A 22,754-nucleotide genomic window follows, 5' to 3' on the forward strand; every position below is an offset into this window, starting at 1 on the left:
CCAACCTGCTCTCTTGCCCACATGTCTGTCCTTGGCTTGCTGCATTGTTCCAGTGAAGCCCAACGCAAACTGGAGGAACAACACCTCATCTTCCGACTAGGCACTTTACAGCCTTCCAGACTGAATATTGAATTCAACAACTTTAGGTCGTGAGCTCCCTCCCCCATCCCCACCCCCTTTCTGTTTCCCCCTTCCTTTTTTTTCCAATAAATTATAAAGATTTTCCTTTTTCCAACTATTTCCAATACTTTTTAAAAAAAAAATTTTTTTTTTTTTAAATCTTTTATGCTCTCCCCACCCCCACTAGAGCTATAACTTGAGTGCCCTACCATCCATTCTTAATTAGCACATTCATTTAGATAATATCACCAACTTTAACTTTAACACCTATGTTTTCTTTTGTACTATTGTTGTTGACATCTTTTGATGATCTGCTTCTATCACTGCTTGTTTGTCCCTACAACCACACTCCCACTCCACTTCTCTCTCTCTCTCTCTCTCTCTCTTTCTCTCCGCCCCCCACACACACACCTTAAACCAGCTTATATTTCAACTCTTTCTTGGACTCGAACTCAAGTTCTGTCGAAGGGTCACGAGGACTCGAAACGTCAACTTTTTTCTTCTCCGCCGATGCTGCCAGACCTACTGAGTTTTTCCAGGTAATTCTGTTTTTGTTTTTGTTTTGGATTTCCAGCATCCGCAGTTTTTTTGTTTTTACCATCTACAAGATGCATTGTAGGAACTCACCAAGGCTCCTTAGGTAGCACCTTCCAAACAAATGAGTGCTACCATCTAGAAGGACAAGGGCAGCAGATAGATGTAAACATCACCACCTGGAAGTTCCCCTCCAAGCCACTCACCGTCCTGACTTGGAAATATATCACCGTCCTTTCACCGTTGCTGGTTCATAATCCTGGAACTCCCTTCCTAACAGCACTGTGGGTGTACCTACACCACATGGGCTGCAACGGTTCAAGAAGGCAGCTCACCACCACCTGCTCAACAGAATTAGGCATGGGCAATAAATGTTGGCCTAGCCAGCGACACTCACATCCATGACTGAATAAAAAAAAGACCATGGATCTTAAGAGTTGGGTAAAAAATAGAAATAATTTCATTCTACTTATTATAAACCTGGTGACCAGATCTAGTATTTTTACAATAAAAGATCGTCATGACAAAGGGATTATTATGGACAAAATCATAGAGCAATGGAAAGAGACTAGATTTTAGTCACCAGCAAAGTTTCTGACTGATAAAGAGGGAAATTTGCCAATCATGAGTTCAGAGAAATGTATGAAAGCTTGAATGTTATGGTTATGAATATCGCTGCTGAAAGTCCTTTCAACAATGGAAACGGGGAAAGGATTCACGCTATGATCGATGAAATGCTGCATAAAAATTTAGCTGGTCAACCAGACAGCAACTTAGCAATTGCCTTGGCATGGGGCAGTTTATGTAAATAATTCACTCAGAATGGTACAAGTTTAGCGTCAAGAATAGGGGCTTAAAAGACGTGTCTAGTGACATAGCTGATACATTGGTTTTAATTTCCAAAACTCCCTAGATTCCGGTAAGGTGCCATTAGATTGGAAGATGACAAATGTAATTCCATTATTCAAAAAGGGAGACAGAAAGCAGGAAACTACAGGCCAGTTAGCTTAACATCTGTCATAGGGAAAATGTTAGAAGCTATTATTAAAGAAGTTGTAGCAGGGCACTTGGATAAGCTCAAGGTGATCAGGCAGAGTCAACATGGTTTTGTGAAAGGGAAATCATGTTTAACCAATGTACTGGAGTTCTTTGAGGAATTAAAATTTGCTGTGGATAAAGGGGAACCAGTGGATGTATTTAAGATCGAGATAGATAGGTTCTTGATTGGTAAGGGGATTAAAGTTTACAGGGAGAAGGCGGGAGAATGGAGTTGAGAAACTTATCAACCATGATTGAATGGCGGAGCAGACTCGATGGGCCGAATGGCCTAATTTCTGCTCCTACGTCTTATGGTCTTATGTACTGTACTTAGATTTCCAGAAGACATTTGATAAAGTTCCACATCAAAAGTCATGGTATAGGGGTAACATATTGGCATGGATAGAAGGTTGGCTGGCTAACAGGAAGCAGAGCGTGGGCATAAATGGATCTTTTTCAAATTGGCAAGATATAACCAGTGGTGTGCCACAGGGATCAGAACTGGAACCTCAACTGTTTTATAATTTATATAAATGACTTGGATGAAGGGATGGTTGCCAAATTTGCTGATGACACAAAGGTAAGTAGGAAAGTGAGTTGTGCAGAGGGCATAAGGAGGCTACAAAAAGATATAGATAAGTTAAGTGAATGGGCAAAGATCTGGCAAATGAGTATAATGTGAGAAGATGTGATGCTGTCCATTTTGGCAGGAAGAATAAAAGAGAAGGAAATTATCTAATTGGTAAGAGGCTGTAGATCTCTGAGGTGCAGAGAGATCCGGGTGTCCTAGTGCATGAATCACAAAAGGCTAGTATGCAACTACAGCAAGTAATTAGGGAAGCTAATAGAATGTTACAATTTATTGTGAAGGGAATTGAATACAAAAGTAGGGAGGTTATGCTTCAGTTTTACAGGACACTCATGAGACCACATTTGCAGTACTGTGTACAGTATTGGCCACCTTATTTAAGGAAGCAGTTCAGGGAAGGTTTACCAGACTAATACCAGGAATGGGTGGGTTGTCTTACGAGGAAATGTTAGAAAGGCTAGGCTTGTATCTGCTGAAGTTTAGAAGAGTAAGAAGCGACTTGATTGAAATGTATAAGATCCTGAAAGGTCTTGATAGAGTGGATGTGGAGAGGATGTTCCCTCTTGTGAAAGAATTTAGTACTAGGGGTCACTGTTTAAAAATAAGAGGTCACCCATTTAAAACGGAGATGAGGTGAAATTTTTTCACTCAGAGGGCCGTGAATCTTTGGAATTCTCTCCTGAAAAAGCGGTGGAAGCAGAATCTTTGAATATTTTTAAGGTAGAGGTGAATAGATTCTAGGCAAGCAAGGGGGTAGGTGGGATGCTGTTTTCAGATTCCTATCAGATCAGCCATGATCTTATTAAATGGCGGAGAAGGCTCAAGTGGCTGAATGGCCTACTCCTGCTCCTTGTCCTCTTGTTCGTACGTAAGGATATAGCCCCTATTAATTAGGATGTAGCCAGCATCCCAAATTGCCTTCTGTGCTGTGTGATTGTCCTCCTATGCTAGAAGGTGTCACAATTAATGCCATTTTTTTCTGCCCCATCTGGCTTTCTGGAATGTAACATAATTAGCCATGTGGCTTTCCCAGTGCAGATTCCCCCATTCTGTGTAAGAATGAAAGAGGAACACCAAAGACAAGGGGCTGACTTTTATGCTCCTCTGGCAAGTGGTTTGTGGGGGGAGGCACTCAATTAGGTGCAATGTCATGGGCACTGTTCCTAGTGCCCACCTACCTACCCCCACCCTGACCCTGCTACAATTTGATGCACAGCAGTGGAGACGAAGGGTGGCCAGGCCGCCCATGGGCCAATTGAGGCCCTTAAGTGGCTAACTAAGGGCCACTAAAGGGCCTATTCCTGCCCTTGCAACAATTTTTCCCGCAGCAGATGAAGGTCAGAGCCAAGCGTGATTCCCGGCAGCTTTAACAGCTCGGGGCTGGTGGCAGGCAAGAAGAAAGGTGTCTCCGTCATCAGCCTCCTGGGCCAAATAGAGGCCAGCCAAGGTCTTCCCTCCTCCCCCATTTCCCTTTCTTCCTGACGACCTTGGCCTCCCACCCCTTTGCCCCACTCACCAGGGCTCGCCAGTGTTGCCCTGTAGATACTCCCTCAGTGTCCACTTCCATTGGCAATCGCCATTGGGGTCTGGATGCAGTCTAAGCAGTGGCCACTGCTCCGGTGGCACTGCTAGAACTAGGGAGTTACCAGCCATTTGATTGGCCACCAGCTCTTGGAGATGGGAATTCCTGCCCTGATGGGAGCGGAAGTCTCACCTCTAGCCACTTAATGGCCCACTGACCATTAAACTGCTGTGCGGCAAGCCATCAAGGTGGGGGTGAGCTCAACCCGACATTTATGGTGGGGTGGGATGCGAGGACACTGGCTGAGCATGAAACTCTGGCCAAGAGAAGGTACCACACCAAAAGACAGCGATCCATTTACTATTGACTCTATTGATGGTACTGCATTTGTACTTGCCACTTGCTACATTTGAGTGGAGGATGTAAAATATTCCTGCAGGGTATATTATTTCCCCCGACAAGATCAACATACATTTCAGCACAATTTTGGTTTAAATTTCTAGATCTTCATGTCTGCCCTTTGCATGTCAAGCCTCTGAGATATGACTTTTTGTAACATCACAGCAGTAGCAAGCAACTAGTAGAGCTTGGGAGGAAGAAAGGGAGCAAAGGACGATATGTCTACCTGCCCTGGGGTGGTGAAGGTGAGCTTTCTCAATTACGGTCATGGGCCTAGGTAGGAGACTCCGGAATATTGCCCCAGCAACAATGTAAGGTAAACATTTCCGAGTTAGGCTGTGTGTGGCTTGAAGGAAAACTTTCAGATAATGTTATTCATGTGGCATTGTAGGTGTCTCAGGGCTGGGAGGTTCTGCCCAAATAGCTCTGGGGAGTTGCTACAGTCTGATCTGTCTAGCGTACTTGTTGCAGCCACAGTGTGCCAATGGTGTGAGGAGTGGATATTAAATTCAGAGACAGAAGCATCAATCAAGTGAAGTGCTCTGTCCTGGACAGAGTTGAGTTCCTTGAGTGCTATTCCAGCTGTACCCATCCAAATGAATGATGACTATTTCATCATAGTCTTGACTTTGGCCTTGTAATTGGTGACAGGGCTTTGAGGCATTGGTCAGACTTTATCTGCAATACTTCATTCACTTTTGGACACCACACTTCAGGGAGGCTTTGGCTTAGGAAGGAATTAATATACCAGATCTTAGAGAGTTAAATTATGAGGACACTTTTATAAAATTTTCTGTATTCCTTTGAACTATAATCTAAATATGTATAAATTGATAACAGGGTTTGATAGGGTAGATACAGAGAAGCTAGAAAATGGAGGTATGCATCAGCCATGAATGACTGATCAGCTTGAGGGGCTGAATGGATGACTCATGTTCCTATGCCTAGTTGCCTGATTTCTTTCTAATAGACTCCAGTTAACATGGTTCAATGTATAATGATTTCACTTTCTTCTCAGATGTTCAAGGTTCAGCAAGATAATCTTTGTCACTCACCTTAGTTAGAGGTTCCATGGTGTTATCATGAGAATGGACCTGTATTTATTTTGCACCTTATCACAACCTCCGGATGTCACAAACATTTCACAGCCAATTAATTTAATTTGAGGTGTTGTGGCTGTTGCCATGTGGGCAAACTCAGAGGTTAACTTGCCCATAGCAATGTCTCACATACAGCAAGGAAATTAGTGACAAGGAAATCTATTTTTTTAAGGTGTTGTTAAGGATAGAAAATGAGCCAGAACTCCAGAAGAACATTGCGGTCATGTTCAAATAGTGCCATGGGATCTTTAATGTCTAATTCAACCACCAGAACAGGCACTAGGGCCTGGGTTTAACATAAGATTAAAAAGATGTGCTAGTGTGGGTTGTTCACTGAGTATACAATCTTTCTGTGGTAAAGCAGTTTAACATTTTAATGATATACTGATAGAGAGCTGGTCACCAAATGTAAGCCTGTTATAGTTTGACATTGAGACAATAAAGGTCCAATTCTACATTCCCAGTGAGCATTCCATGGGAAATCACGAATACACAGGCCAGAATTTCCTGAGAAGCTCAGGACTAATCCTTAAATCACTTCTTTGTTTTCTAAAACTGATGGTGACTTTTGAGCATGTTGGCTGGATGGTCTGGAGGGAGGGAAGGCAATGGACAGAAGGAGCACACTGCCCACTCATTACCAACAATATCAAGTTAGGGTTTTCAATTACATTGGATCCATGAGCTGACGGGCTCTCAGTGTGTGTTAATTTAGGAAGATAGGAACGGGAGGAGGCTATTCAGCCCCTTGAGCCGGTTCCATTATTCAATAAGATCATGACTGATCTCTGTTTGATTCCATCATCCCATCTTGGCTCCATAATCACTAATGTCAAAAACAAATGATCAATCTCAGTTTGAAATTTTCAATTGATCCCTGGCCTCAACAGCTTTTTGGGGGAGTGGGTTCCAGATTTCCAATAACTTTTGTGTGAAGAAGTGTTTCTTGACAGCACCACTGGACAGCATAGTACTAATTTAAAGGTTATGCCTTCTTATTCTGGACTCCCCACCAGAGGAAATAGTTTCTGTCTATTCTATCCATTAATATAATCATTGCAATCAAGTGACAGACAGCTACTCATTTTAGTGCCAGGGCCGTTGGGAAGAAGTGGAAATCCAATAGCTCCAGAGCAGAGCCAGCCTGGTTAGAAGCATGGGAGAGAGGGAAAGCGCTCCAAGCATTCCATTGTGAGTACCCTTTGGAGACAATAACAATTTATATTTATGCAGCGCCTCAAATGTAATGAAACTTCCCAAAGTACTTCACAGGAACATTATAAAACGAAGTATGGTACCAAGCAGCACAAGGAGATATTAGGTCAGATGACCAAAAGCTTGCTCAAAGAGGCAATTTTTACAAATTCCCTTAAAGAGGAAAAATAAGGTAGTGGGGCGACGAGGTGTAGGGAAGGAATTCCAGAGCCTGGGACGAAGACAACTGAAGGCACGGCCGCCAATATTGGAGCAATTATAATTGGGGATGCACAAGAGGCCAGAATTAGAAGAGTGCAGATATCTGAGGGTTGTAGGGCTGAAGGAGTTTACAGAGGTAGGGGTAGACCATGAAGGGATTTGAAAGTAAGGATGAGAATTTTGAAACCAAGACATTGATGTTGGCACCAACATCTACATCAGCACCATCTCTCTCGACTCCTCCACTGTTGCTAAATTATCAGGCTGCTTATGCAACATCCAGGACTGGATGAGAAGAAATTTCCTCCAATTAAACAATTGGAGGATTGAAGCCATTGTTTTTATATCTGTTCCAAACCCCATTCCCTAGCCACTTACACTATCCCTCTCCATGGCAACAGACTGAGATTAAACCAGTCCGTTTGCATCCCTGGTTCACATTTGATCCTGAGATGAGCTTCCGGCCTCATATTCACTTTGTGCCATCACTAAGGCTGTCTGCTTCCACATGACCTAACTTTGCCCTGTCTCAGCTCATCTGCTGCTGAAACCCTTAACCAGGCTTTCCTTACCCCGTGACTATTCCAAAGCTCTCCTGGCTGCTCTCCCACATTCCTCCACAAACTTGAGGTCATCCAAAATTATGCTGCCTGTGTCTGAACTCCCAAAAAATTCAGTTCCGTATCACTCCTGTACTCGCTGACATACATTGGCTCCCAGTCAAGCAACGCCAAGCATTTGTGCTCCTCCTGACCCCATACATAGGGCTGTTTTTAATGCCTGTTCAGTGAGTGACCTCTCTTTTAGAAGCCCTGGTTAGGTTCCCCAAAGTTAAACCCAAAGAGTGGGATGTACCTAGTGCATGGTCAGGCATTGGTGCATTACTGATGTAATAACTGTGGGTCTAGCCATTCCTGCTGTCTATCAGGGGAGGCTCCAGCAAATGAGCCCTAAGTGCGGGCAATCCAGGGGGTGGGGCTTATTGATGAGAGTCCTGATCTAGCATGTAGCACCTGAAAAGCTCTCTGTAATAAAGTTATCAGTTTCTTGTTGAAACCTGTCCACTCCTTCAAGTCATTACATTTGACAAGGGTAAAATAGCTCTGATGCTGCACTTTGCCTGGTTACCGTGAATACATCAAATCTTAAGAAAAATAAAAGACTACTCACCAGTCATGCCACTCTTAAGCAGAATTGATCCTTATGAAGCAACTATGGAAGACTGGAGCCAGTATGTAGAGCGCCTCGGGTTTTATTTCTTAGCAAACAAAATTACCATGGAGGAAAAGCAGAAAGCCATCCTTTTGAGTGTATGTGGTATTTTAACATGTAATCTTATTCGCAGACTGGCAGTCCCGAGCACGCCCAATTCTAAGTCCTTTAATGAAATAGTGGACCTCATGAAAATGCATTTCCAGCCAAAGCCATCTGTAATAATGCAGCGTTTTAAATCTAATTCCAGAGTTAGGGTCCCGGGAGAGTCCATCCCAACCTATGTAGCGAACCTTAAGCAGTTGACAGAGCACAGTGACTTCGGGGACACATTAAATGATTTGCTGCGGGACTGATTAGTTTGTGGAGCTCACAACGACGCCATTCAGCGTCTTTTACTCACAGAGGTCAACATAGACTTCAAGCGCGCTCTAGGAATCTCCCATGCCAAGGAAAGTGCTGCGAGAGACTCACAGTCTCTACAACACGTACAATGTGGTGGTGTTCTTCATGTGGGGAGGGAACCTACCGCCAAGAGTGGTGCAAAAACCAAGGACACAGCATCAAAGCGAGAGGCAATGCTCGCTGTTAGAAGCATGAAAAGGCCGAGTAGAAATACTTCAGCAGCGACTCCAGGGTTAATCGGTTATAGATGTGGAAGTGACCACGGGCCGGACACCTGCAGATTCAAGGAGGCAGAATGTCATTACTGCCATAAGAAAGGTCATGTAGTAAGGCAATGCTGGGTGAGGTTGAAACAGCCTGTAAAGCAGCAAACCAACATGATTGAATTGAAAACCTCAAGCTGCCGACACTGACATTTACTCCCTGTGTAACTTAACCATTATAAAAACCAAGCCTATCACCATCACAATCCAAATTAATGAGAAGCCACTAATAATGGAGATGGATATGGGTGCCTCAATTGCAGTGGTAGGAGAAGACACTTTCAGATAGCTTAATGAAGATAGACAGCCAGTAAATCTGGCATGGACAACTACTAAATTAAAGACATACACTGGAGAATCTAATCAGGCAAAGGGCATCGCCACAGTACCAGTGTCTTATAGGCAGCAGACAACCCAGCTGCCAGTGATAATAGTGAAAGGAGAGGGACTTAGTTTTTTAGACTGAGACTGGTTACAGAAGATCGAGTGGTCTGAGATATTTCACGTGAAAACAGGAGGAGTTCCTGAACTGCTAAGGAAATACAACAGGGTATTTCGGGATGACTTAGGGAAGTTAAAAGGCCTGCAAGCAAACACATATGTGGATCCTCAGGCGACACCACGTTTATTTAAGGCCAGACCTGTGCCTTATGCATTGAAGAAGAAAGTGGATGCAGAACTTTGCTGGTTAGAAAAGCTGGGAATCATCCAACCTGTCCAATGCTCGGAATGGGCAGCACCCATAGTTCCAGTGGCTAAACCTGACCAAACCATATGCATTTGTGGGGACTATAAATTAACGGTAAATAAGGCATCAAAACTAGACATGTACCCCATTCCAAGGATATGCAAAGCTGGCTGGAGGCAAATCCTATACAAAATTTGATATGAGCCATGCTTACCAACAATTAGAGCTGGATAGCACATCTAGAGGATATGTGACCATCAACACACACAAGGTTCTTTATCAGTATACTCGCCTACCCTTTGGAGTATTGTCTGTATGTGCTATTTTCCAGAGAACACTGGAGATCCTTTTGCAAGGCCTTCCCCGAGTGGTAGTATACCTAGATGATGTTCTGATCACAGGGTCAACCGAGACCGAACACTTGGACAACCTGGAGGAGGTGCTAAGAAGATTCATGGAAGCCGGTATATGGTTAAAAAAGGAAAATTGCACATTTCAAGCATCTGAAGTTACGAGTTGACGTTTCAAGTCCTCATGACCCTCCGATGCTGCCAGACCTGCTGAGTTTTTCCAGGTATTTCTGTTTTTGTTTTGGATTTCCAGCATCCGCAGTTTTTTGTTTTTATCTGAAGTTACTTACCTGGGTCACAAGGTGGATGCCACAGGTTTGCATCCGGTAGAAGAGAAAGTTCGAGCAATAAAAGATGCACCTTCACCATTCAATGTACCAAGCTTAAGTCCCTCCTAGGTATGATCAACCACTGTAGCCGCTTCTTACCTAACTTATCAACTGTGTTGGCACCATTACACTTGTTGTTAAAAAAAGAATCACCGTTGGTCGTGGAATTCACAACAGGATAAAGCCTTTGTGAAAATAAAGAAACTATTGCATTCACCGTGTTTATTGATACACTACAACCCATCGAAAGAGTTAGTGCTAACATGTGATGCCTCTCCTTATGGTGTAGGAGCTGTGTTATCAAATACAATGGAAAATGGACCTAAAAGGCCCATTGGCTATGTCTCGAGAACCATCTCCACAGCCAAGAAGGGTTATTCCCAGCTAGAAAAGGAAGGTTTATCGGTGGTATTTGGAGTGAAGAAATTCCACCAGCACCTGCATAGAGGACATTTCACCATAGTGCCAGACCATAAACCATTAATGGGTTTATTCAGTGAGGATAAGGCCATTCCGCCAATAGCCTCAGCAAGAATGCAACATTGGGCTTTGATATTAGCTGCATATGAGTGTACTTTTATGTACTGTCCTGGCGTGCAAATATGGACACACTCAGTCATCTCCTGTTACCAGATATCATTGCACATGCTCCTGTTCCACAAGAAGTTGAGCTGTTACTGAATTTCCTGGATTCTTCACCTGTGTGCACAAAGTAAATTAGAAATTGGGCGAACAGAGATCCAATATTGTTGAAAGTCAGAGACTTTGTTATGCAAGGATTTTACAAATTCGCCTGTATCTTAAGATTTGAGACCTTTCATGCCAGAAATACAGAATTAAGCTGTCAAGATAGAATTTTATTGTGGGGATCAAGTATTGTCATCCATCACAATGTAGAGAATCATTCTTGACACAGCTTCACAGTGCGCAAACAGGCATTTCAAAGATGAAAATGCTTGTGAGAAGCTAAGTCTGGTGGCTGGGCATTGACAGTGACATTGAAGGCATGGTCAACCACTGTCTCCATTGTCAGCAACAACAGAAGTTGCCTGTTCCAGCTCCACTGCATCCATGGAGTGGCCTGGTCAACCCTGGGTTAGACTACATATTGGTTATGTAACATATTGATTATGTAGGACCATTCTTAGGTACCATGTTCCAGTTGATCGTAGATGCGCATTCTAAATGAATGGTGTATGTGAAGTCAAATCGCCAACATTGGGCGCAACTATTGAGAAGCTGCATCACTGATTTAGCATACATGGCCTACTGGAAATCATCATAACGGTACAGACATTACCAGCACAGAGTTTCAGAAATTCAGAAATATTTGAATGGAATCAGGCATATTAAAACAGCCCCTTACCACCCTTCATCGAATGTATTAGCTGAGAGAGCTGTACAAGCTTTTAAGCCTGGTATGAAGAGGTTATCAGAAGATATCTAGAATCTCAGCTTTCCCACTTTCTTCTCGGTTATCATACGACACCACATTCGACTACGGAATCAACACCGTCTGAATTATTGATGAAACACCACCTACGTACAAGTTTAAGCCTGGTGTTTCCAAACTTAGAGGAATCAGAGTAATCAAAAATTGAATCACGTCATGCGCAGCAAAACTCACAAATTCAGTGTAGGGACACAGTATTCATGCGAAATTTCAGAAGTGGACATTGTTGGGTTCCTGGAACAATTGTTTCAGAGACTGGCCCATTATCGTTCCATGTATAAGTGGAAGATAGGATTGTTTGTAAGCAAATAGATCATATTCGTGTTAGTCAGACATTCCAACAACCAACTTTGCCGCCAGTGATTAACGGCAAAATGTCAACTCCTACAGACCTAGGATAGGCATGCCCAATCTCTCTGCAAAGTTGCCAAACCCAGAACTGCTACTTTCTAATGATGTGTCTCATTCTGCAGTTCCAGACCCTGTCGATTCTGTTGAGGAACTGAAGTGGTAGAGCTAAGCCGCTCTAGCCGGATAAGGAGGGTACCTCGGAGACTTTATCTTTAATCACCTGAAGTTGTATATATGTATATGTTGTTGGATATCCAATGTTTCCCTGTAAATAGAAAGGGTAGAAACTAAAGTGGGAGGAAATGTAGTAACTGTGGAAATAGCCTCTCCTGCTTACTATCAGGGATCACACGATGTTCCAAGAGGCTCCGACCAATGAGTCTTAAGGGCAATCCAGGGGTGGGGCTTCCTGACAAGAGCCCTGATCGAGCATGTAGCACTTGATAAGCTTGCTGCAATAAATTTATCAGTTTCTTGTTGAAACCTTGCCCCATCCGTCAAGTCATTACAACTGTACATTGCAATGGGGGTTCATTGCATTGGCTGCTGCACATTTCAGGTGGGATTACTGGATGTCCATGAGTATGCTCACCTGAAATGCATAATATTCAGAGTAAAAGTGTTTATTTTGATCATTTCCGGCTTCCTTGAATGGCTAACAGACAGGTCCTTTGCTTTTTAAATGCCCACCTCTCTGTTTTTCAGCATACGTGAGGCAAGCTTGAGTTGAAATTCTCCACATTCACTGGGGCAGAAATGTTGGCCATGATAACTCACAGTGTTTACAGACTTGTATCAAATACCTTCACTTACTGCCAATTTAATTTCAAATGGGTTTAATAGCTTTGTTAAAACAGCTGAGAGAGGAATTTTGCTGTAGCACTTTAAGCATTCATACAATGGCAGTTAGCTCCCTACTCCAGGCACAACATCAGAATGAAACATTCAGAATGCAATTGGACCGAACCAGTGGAATTCCTTTCCAGGGAGCTACTCCAGCTGATTCAAAGAGAACTTTGATCATTCCAATCTGTAAGATAACTGCAGAGGAACATAAAGGTGGAGGTCATTCAGCTCATCGAGCCTGGTCCACCATTCTACCTATCTGTTGAAGCTCTAATTGATCCACAGTATCCTGGAAGATGGTTCCAGATTTCCACTACTCTTTGTGTGAAAAACAGGGAGATCTTATAAATATTTACAACAAGTCCTCAAATGTCCTTGTTGGATATCCTGATAGGTCAATGAGCAAGACATTGCAGTCACAAGCCCTGCATCCACAGAAAGCACCAGCTTTTATTCTTGGGCTAAATTATCTGATCTTTGCCTAAAGGACAACATGAACACTCCAACTGATGTCAGTCTCATTGGGTTAAGAAAATGAGGAAAAATATATATTAATGCGGGTTCCTGCTCCTAACTCGTCATTCAGTGTCTGCTGGAATGAAGTACACACCTACATGAGAAGCTCACAACATAATTGAGGAAGATAAAAACAAAAAAACTGCAGATGCTGGAAATCCAAAACAAAAACAGGATTACCTAGAAAAACTCAGCAGGTCTGGCAGCATCGGCGGAGAAGAAAAGAGTTGACGTTTCGAGTCTTCATGACCCTTCAACAGAACTTGAGTTCGAGTCCAAGAAAGAGTTGAAATATAAGCTGGTTTAAGGTGTGTGGGTGGGGGGGGGGGGGGGGGGGGGGGGGGGGGGTGCGCGGCGGAGAGAGAGAGAGAAGTGGGGGGCGGGGGTTGGTGTGGTTGTAGGGACAAACAAGCAGTGATAGAAGCGGATCATCAAAAGATGTCAACAACAATAACTGAGGAAGAGCCAGTCATTCAAGAGGCTGAAATCGTCAGCTGCAGTCCCTGGTCATCCGAGACGAACCATGTGCCACGACCATGGGATTGGACAACTGACAGAAACACATTGATATTGCTGTTTGTAACTGAAATCTGAAACATGAAACAAGATCTCCCTTGCTAATTAGATGTTTGTCATATGCGCTGACTGGACAATTCTCAAGGTCGCAAAGAGAGTGTATCAGAATTGATGCCCTAAGTGTAAACACATAGGCCTACTTTGTGAAATTAGCATTATCCTTCACTGCACAGGGCACAATACCATGGCTTGGATGGAACTCAGTTATTTGAATGCTGCCACAAAAGCATGAGAACAAAGCTTAACGGCCTTATGAATAGGAGCCTAACCTGAATGATGTTAGGCACTTAGATGTGCTCCCAGCTATTGACTTTAACGTTAATGTGCAGTCCTCTGGGCTTTTCCGTTGCTGAGTTTTCCATACTACTTTTCTGGGCTGGAGGTTCCATGTTTTCTATTTGGGCTTCCTTGGGATTGGCAACTTTAACCAAATGGCTTGTATCTGTGAGGTAGATTCCGTGTTATTCAGCCCTCGCCCACCATTCACACTGTGAATTTTCCAGTGGTCCTGGTGGAGGGTGGTGACGTTGAGGGGCTTGGATGTCTGAGGAGCACATAATGGATTCAAGGTGTAAGCTTGGCTTAGTTTGTAGCACTCTATGTCAGACAGGCATGAGTTTGTGACCCAATCAGGGACTTGAGCACATGATCTAGACTGACAGGTTTGGAAAAGGTAGTTCCCATTAACTGAAGGTATAATTAAGGATTAGGGGACACAGTTTGGACAGGAGATACAGGGGTGACATGAGGAAAAACTCTTTTTACACAGCGAGTGGTGATAACCTGGAACTCGCTGCCTACGAGGGTAGTGGAAGTGGAAATGATCAATGGTATCAAGAGGAAGGTGGATAGTCTCCTCAGGGAAATAAACTTGCGGAGGTACACAGATAGATTGAGGGAATGGGACTGACCAGATTGCTCTACAGAGAGCTGCATGGACTCAGTGAGCTGAATTGCCTCTTATGCACCATAATGGGCAGAATTTTCCGTGCCTGCTGGCATTGGGCGTACTCAGCATCGTGGGTGGACAATATGGCGAGTAGACCAAAAATCAGCATAACGACGTTGTGAATCCGGTTTGCCATCGTCCACTCAGCGCGTCGATGGTGGGCCGTGTTTGCCGCTATCGGACGTCAGGAACTTCATTGTAATACATCTGCATATCATTATAAGGCCAGCTCGCCAGAATCACTCCCCCCTCCCCCCCTCACGCTGCATGGTCTGCCCCTGTCAGCGCGATTGCATGCCCACGTATTTCACAACAGCATATATAAGGGGTGCACTTGGCGCTTGGCGGGCTGCACTTTGTGGGGAATTCAGAGGTGAGTGCACAGTGATGTACAGCACTCGCCCAGGTCACCTGTTGGACTTCAAGGCTGAGGTGCGTTGGGGGATGGGTAGGGCAAGGGCTGCCCTATGGTTGAACGTAGTGCACAAGTTCGTGTGGGGTGGGGGGGAGGGAAGTGGCCACACATTAGGGAAATCTTTTGCGGCTGAGATGGTTCAGATGCAGCCACATTGATATGTTTGGAGTTGGGCCTCTAGCATATCTGTCCACTCAAGCAACGCAGGGGCATGAAATTACCACCTAGTGCTCCAGAGCTTTTCACCTCTCGGGCACAGACTGCAAACCAATGAGGGTTTTAGTGGACTGCAGAACAGCTGGACAACCGGGGAAGTTGTACAATCTCCTCGCTAAAGCTGGCCATGGTGCAGTTACTGCTGGAGGCCCTCACAGCCCTTTGCAATGTCATCATCCCGGTTTGGACCAGTCTCCCCCATGGTTCAAACTAACAGTGCAGTCTTGCAGTGTGGGTTAGGAGAATGCCTGAGCTGAGGGCACAGCATGCAGTCCAATGGGCAAAGCTGCTGCCAATTGGTCAGGTGGAATGAAGCAGAGATGGTTAGGGTTTCGGGCAGCCATGCAGCGCATTGAACTCTGGCCATCCAAGTGGTGGCCAGATCATTTTGGAATGCGTCAAGGGGCCTTCAGACTTAACCAAGGGAGGCTCTTAGTGCACCCATGCTAACCCACGCATCTCTATTTCAGCTTGCAGGAGGAGTATATCGGAAGCATGGAGCCTGGTGAGCTTGCTGTATGTCCTGTGGTATAGAGAGCAGGATGACAGAGAAGAGAGATAGAGAGGTGCCTTGTTGTGCACAGGGAGGAGCAGCACCTTCAGGAAGAAGGGGTGGCTGGGGCCCCTGCACAACCCCCTGAAAGTCACAGGGTGCTATCGTTGGTCAGCGCCTAGCTAGGCCCAAGGTCTATAGAGGCCACCTTTCATTCCTGCAGATGGCTGAGAAATAGTGTCGCCAAAGATTGTGCATGTCTAGGGAACTGGTCAGTCACATCTGCCAGTTACTGCTGGATTTGGCATCATGGGGACATTGAGACCATTCACTGCCAGTGGCTGTGAAAGTGACCACGGCACTCGAATTTTATGCCAGTGGCTCCTTTCAGGGCTCCACAGGTGAACTCTGCGGGGTTTCACAATCCGTCACTCACAAATGCATCCATGAGGTCACGGATGCCATCTTCTCAAGGGCACACAATTTTGTGCATTTCTCCCGGGATCAAGACAGCCAGGATGCAAGAGTGAATGGATTTGCCGAGCCTGCCATCAAAACGCCGTGTTTCCCAGGAATACATAATTAATGCGACAGGTTTGGGATGAGACAGCGTGAGAAGCCCCAGTCACAGCCAACGTGTAAAACGTCATTTTAGCCGCTGGTTACCATACTCAGTGCAAATCTGGGATGATTCCGCCCAATAACTCTGACTCTATGACAGAGGGAGCATCACATATTTGAGCTGTATCCATTGAGTAGCATGTTCTGCTTACCAATTCCTAATTCCATGGCACTCGCTTATGCAGAATAGGGCATTCTCCTGGGGCAGGATATTATGTGTTGCTGGGGTTCCTGCACCCACAGTCCCACACCCCCCATCACCCCAGTGGAAATGTCCATGGTTAACCTGCTCAGAAGGGCATTAATTAGCACAGGGTAAGACTTCCGCCTCCCCTCACTACCCTCACCTCCCCCCATCTGGGAGGAGGTCCTGCCTCTGAGAGCTGCCGGCCACCCAAATGGCTGGCAAATCTCTGGTCCTAATGGTGCCACTGGGTGCAGTGGCCACTTCTGTGGCTCCAGCAGATTGCTGCTGGAGCCAGATGGAGAGGTAAGTTGGGAGGGCTTCTCAGTGGGGTCAGGCTAGGAGGTCAGGATAAGATAGTGTGTGGGAATCCTGGCATAGGCCAGGAAGGAGGGGAAAACTGCTGGGGGGTGGATGGGCAGGCAGACTTTGTGGAGCACTTCCAATGGGCCCAGGGGGCTGTAAAGGAGGAGTTCCCCCCCCTACCTTTCCCGCCAAAAGTCTAATAGTGTGTCCTGGCAGGCTTCAGGCTCGGCTCCCTCCTCTGGCTGCTGCATGAGAAACCGCAATGCTTCTTAAGGGCCTCAACTGATCCAAATCTCCCCTGCTGTGTGTAAAATTGTGGTTAGGTTGTGATGGGCAGGTAGGTGCCAGGAAAGCCACCCATGGCATTGGCCATGGCATTATATCCAATTTTATGCCCCCTCCCCCTCACTCATCTGCCAAGCCATCACCTGGAGAACGTAAAATTCTGCCTCTGATGTTTTAGCCAACATTTATCAATTCTCACCAAAAGGCAAAATATCTGGTCATTCATCTCTTTTCAATCTGTTGGGTCTTGCTCTATGCAAAACACATTTCCCTGCCTTCAGCGGTCTCAGCTTGAATCCTGGAATGTCCTTCCTGAACCTCTTTGGATGGAATTTTCCATGCCCACTGCTGCGGGCATCATGGCGGGTGTGAGGGGACAATATGACAGGAAGGCCAAAAATTAGTTTCACGATGTCACGAAACCAGTTTGTGATCATCCGCTCTGCCCGTCAATGGAGGGCCGTGTTTCCCACCAGCAGAAGTCTGGAACATCATTTTAATACATCTGCATATCATTATAAGCCCAGATTGCCAGAATCATCTCCCCACACTGGATCATCCGTTCATTAAAAGGTATGCACCTGGTGAGCTGAACTTTGAGGCGAACTTGGAGGTGAGTGCACACTAACATTGCGCAGCACTCGTGAGGATTGCCCGTTCGACTTCAAGGTAGAGGCACAAAGTTGGGTGTGCAATGGTTATATTATAGTTGGGGTGAAGTTGGGGGGTGGCATGGGCTGCACTGTGTCTGAGGCATGTTGCGGGGTGGGGGGGGAAAGGGCTGCACTGCACCTAAGGTGAGTTGAGGGGGCAGGGGAGGGCAAGACAACCTGGTCTAATGGTAGTACACAAGCACATGCTGGTGAGGGGTGGGGTGAGGGAAGTGGCCAAGTATTAGAGAAACCTTGTATAAAGCGACCATTCCTCCACAGTTGATTAATGAGGTGGGAATGGGACAATACAGTGCAAAAAGCCAACATTGCGTCCGGCGGGTAAAATATCCTTTTTCCCGCCTGCTAGGCACTTGTGCAAATCTGGAATGATTCCACCCTTTGTCTCTCCTCCCATCTTTCCTCAAAAATATTCTTGTAATCTGACTCTTTCACCAAGCATTTGGTCAGCTGTCCTGCTGTCTCCTCCTTTGGCTCTTGGTCAGTTCTTGCCTGATCATATTCCTTTGAAGTCTCCTGGGATGTTTCAGTACTTCAAAGCGCTATATTACTGCAAATTATTGTTTTTGTTGCTGATAAGACCAGGCACTGTCCTTGAAAATGATTCATTCACTGTATGTAAAGTTCACTGATGTTCTGCTTCTTAGAGATGTGATAAGGACCCATATAATTTGCCTCATTTTTTTCTGATTTTTCCTCTCCCTTATCCAATTCATGCTGAACGAACCCTGGTGATATAATGGCTAAGGATCAGCTAACTCGGCACACGCTAAGGATGGAATCCGGGGTTTGTGTCAGTGTGGTTTAGAAGTATGTACTCCATGGCCTACAAATTTAAATCTTTAAATATCACCCATTTCCCTGTTGCTGTAGTCTTCTTCCAGCTCTATCACCCTCCAAGATCACTGTACTTCTGAAACTTCTGAAACTCTGACCTCTTGGGCGGGGACTCACTTCCATTGTCCGATCTTTGGCAGCCAAGCCTTCAGTCGTCTCGGCCCTAAATTCCGGAATTACTTCTCGAAACCTCTTTACCTGCTCACCTCACTCCTCCTTGAAGATATTGCTTATAACCTACCCCTTTGACCAAGTTTATATCTATCCCAATATCCTATGTGGCTCAGTGTCAACTTCTATCTGATTACGCTCCCATGAAGTGACTTCAGATGTTTTACTATGTTAAAGGTGCCATATAAATGCAGCTTGTTGCTGTGTTTAATGAAAAATAATAGAGTCCCTTTCTTGTTTTATGATACCACTTTATGTATCATAGATTAACGTGGCAGTAAAGCAAATGAGAGGTAATGTATTGCATGACTCGTTTAAAGGCAAACACTTTGATTTCAGATTTTCAACACCTGCAGTATTTAGCTTTGGCACTTGTGATATTGAGCTGCTCAATTTTTTCTATGAAGAATAATTTACACTTTGGTGTAATTGAGCTGGATGAAGTATTAAATAATTGCAACATTTATGAATTCATATATTTATGCATTATCATGCAGCTGACATTATGGCTGAAATTCTCTCCCAATGCCTTGGTAACATATTCCATTAAATTGATAAGTAGTAATTTTATTTCAAGTTGGGCAGGGCAGCTGAGCTATTTTGGAGAAAAGAAATTCTGAATCTGAAATAAAAAAATGCTGGAAATCCTCAGCAGGTCAGGCAGCAACCATGGAGAGAGAAACAGAGTTAATGTTTTGGGTCTGTGACCTTTCATTAGAAATGGAAAATTTAGAAATGTAACAGGTTTTAAACAAGCATTGAGACAGGGGAAGGGGGCAAATTCCAAGCATCCACAGGATTGTACTTTTGTAAAGGGAAATCCTTTTTAGTTATGTGGCATTCCAGGAATTTTAACTGTTATTTTGAGGATTACATTCCACATTCCCATTCATCTGTAATCAAGCCCACTGCTTTAGTAATTGAATAATTCAAGTTCATTTTTTTATTACAAGGGTTTACAGGATTTTAAATCTTTTCTCGGGGAGTGGTGTGTGAATCGTGTTCGCAATTCTCTCCATTTTCGATGAAAATTATGATTTTGAGTGCAGTTTTGGCAGATACCAGCTTTATGATCGCACTCGCACGCCTCAGTAGGTTAGACATTCAAGGCTTGCATCAAAGACTTGAACATGTTGTTTGTGTTCAGGCTCCAAAGTAGTACTGAGAGAGTGCTGCACTGTTGGTTGTTCTGTCTCTCAAATGAGACTTTAAGTCTGCCCTCAGGTGGATGTACAAGACCCTGTGTGGCCCTGTTCGAAAGAAGAGAGGGGAGTCACCCCTGGTGCCCTGGCTAATATCTATTCCTCAATCAACATCACTAAGAGCAGAATATCACATTTGTGGGATCTTGCTGTGTGCAAATTGGCTGCCATGTTTCCAACATTCCAACAGTAACCACACTTCAAAAAGTAATTGGTTGTAATGTGCTCTTAAATGTACTGAGACTGGGAAAGGTGCTATATAACTGCACATCTTTCTCTCTATTTGATGTCATTGAAATTGAAGAATTTATTGGACAATGATGTGACCATTGTAAATTTGACAAATAAAAAAGCAGGGAACTACTGGGTCATAACACTCCTAACCTGAAAGCTTCAGATAGATAGGTCTATAGGATTTGAGACATCAAGGAAAGTTAATGCTAATTGATCATTTATGCCTCAGATTAATGTAAGGTTGCCAACTGTGATTAAATGTATTCCTGGAGGTTTCATCACATGACGTGCCCCACACTCCAGTCATTAGTCGACCAACACATTTATCCTGCCTTCCTATGCCAACTGGAAAGCAAAAAGACTCATTACCCAACTGGATGATGCTTGACTGTCAGCCAAACAGCCATTTTTCAACATGTTTATATCTGGTAGAGAAATGTTTAAAGAAAGTGACAAAAACAATCTTTCAATGCTCCAATGATTTTTCCCCAGGGTTGCACACAGCAGTGTCCTGGAGGTTGATCTTCAATTCCTGGAAACTCCAGGCCAATCCTGGAGAGTTGGCAACCCCACATCAATGTTACAGATCAATCGAGTATTGCATTTCCTGTACATGTCTCACTCCCATGCTTTTCATTGCAAAACGAAAGCAATTATTGCCACCATTGTTTCTACGTTTTAATGGCATCATTTGGCAATTTAACAATTAGTACTGGCTTTACAGTAATTGACTTCAAAACTTTAATGCAGACATTTTTTTCAGAAAAAAAAGTTATTTTAAGAAGGATTTGAGGTTGGAACTGTAGATTGCAGTCGTACTGAGGTTAGTAGCGAATGCTGATGAGAGAGGGAGGAGTAAGGTTGAGCTCCAGTTACTGGGGAAGATCTGAGTTTGGAAAGTGACCTCGCGGTGACGTGACTCGAGTATGCAACTCCACCCAACACACACACAAGGCAGCTAGAGTCAGGGCCCAAACATGGCGTTACAGCTTTGGGGGAGAGGAGAAGGTGATGAGAAAATAAAGACCATGTAAACACTCACCAGTCACCTCCTTAAACCAGAGAGAGAGCGAGTGTCTGCCAAGCGTTAGTGCAAGTTATGCAGTAGGAGGCAGCAAAAAAAAGTTACAGCAAAGTTTTGCAAAGGAGAGACTTAAAGGCGTTATATTAACGCAGGAGAGGAGGTGTTTTGTACGGAAGCAGTACGGAGTGAGTTAACTTGCTGTCTGTCCTGTAACTTTAGCCGTGATCTCCTTTTCTCCTTGGACTTTTAAGAGCCGGGGCTGCGGGGACCAGGAGCTGCTCCGGGGGAGAGAGAGAGAGACTTCCTCATCGCGACACCGTGCTGGGGGTGACTTGTTTCAAGGTGTCGGATCATGGCACATTCGCCAGTGGCAGTGCAAGTTCCAGGAATGCAGGTAAGGCCCTGAGCTCTCGGACACAGAAACTTCCTGATGTGCCTGAAACTTCACGCCCAGCTGTAACAACAACTTGGCAATTTCCTTCCCTCTCTCCTGATCACTTCCTTTCTGACTCCCACACTCGCCCCCCTCCCACTCCTTGCCCGCTTCTTACCCCTTGCGTAGCTCTCTCTCTCTCCCACTCCAACCCTCTCTTCCCAATTTCCTTTCCAATTTCCAGGAGCTGGGCTGGCTGCTTTGCTCTTTTGTTTTGGCAGTTTTGCACCAGCACTCCCACCTTGAGAAGCAGGTAATGCCAGTTATCGAGGTGTTGCCACTCCGAGCTCTGCCGTCTGTTTTGCTGCTGCCCTGTGTAAATATGTCCTGGTGCCTTGTTGGCACTCCCCTTTGTCAAGGTGCCAGTCTTGGCTCAGTCGGTGGCACTCGGTTCCTGGGAAGGTTTTGGGCTCAGAACCCATTCCAGAGACTTGAGTTCCTGAACAAGGCTGGCATTCCCATAAGGGCCATTAAGCCCACTAGGCTGGATGCGAAAGATCCCGTGGTGTTATTTGAAGAAAAGCAGGGACGCTGTCCCTGGTGCCCTTCATGGTCAAAACTTATACCCCAATATTACTAAAAAGATGGCCTGGTCATTGTGGCATCTTGCTGTGTGTAAGTTGTCTTGTGCACCAGTTTTTAGTTTAATCCCTTGGCTCATCTGCAGCTCCTGATCCCCCAGCACTAAAAAGGTTTCCCATTTGCCTGTCCCTAAATCACAGTATAATGACTTGCTCTGTCAACCTGGGCGGCCTTTGAGCCCAGTTTGCAGGGGTGAAAGGTCAGAGAAATATTCCAGTGGGCCGATCAATCCATTCTCCTACTGTCCACTATGGGGTTAAAAATGGGAAGTTTGCATTGGAATGAGTTATGAACGAGTCACTGGTGGACCTGACCCAGCAGAATATTGTCAGATACTCCCAGAATCAGGTATTGATACAACAGGCACTCTGAGGTCAAGGTCAGTCCACCCCCATTGCCACCTTCACATATGATCTGAACTACT

At 44.8% G+C, this 22,754-nt stretch overlaps 1 protein-coding gene across 2 annotated transcripts in view; it reads left to right on the plus strand.

Moving 5' to 3' along the window:
* stk26 (serine/threonine protein kinase 26) overlaps positions 1-22,754 on the plus strand; it is a 172,208-nt gene that overhangs the window by 17,826 nt on the left and 131,628 nt on the right. Inside the window, exon 2 of one of the 2 annotated variants that reach the window (XM_041195961.1) lies at positions 21,567-21,709. In XM_041195961.1, coding sequence (XP_041051895.1) covers positions 21,668-21,709 — 42 coding nt within the window. In that variant the 5' untranslated portion in view covers positions 21,567-21,667. Of the gene's footprint in view, positions 1-21,203; positions 21,710-22,754 lie in introns of those variants that run through there. The other variant, XM_041195960.1, reaches the window with a different exon arrangement.

Source organism: Carcharodon carcharias, chromosome 9, assembly GCF_017639515.1.
Source record: "Carcharodon carcharias isolate sCarCar2 chromosome 9, sCarCar2.pri, whole genome shotgun sequence".
In the NCBI taxonomy this organism is placed as follows: Eukaryota; Metazoa; Chordata; class Chondrichthyes; order Lamniformes; family Lamnidae; genus Carcharodon; species Carcharodon carcharias.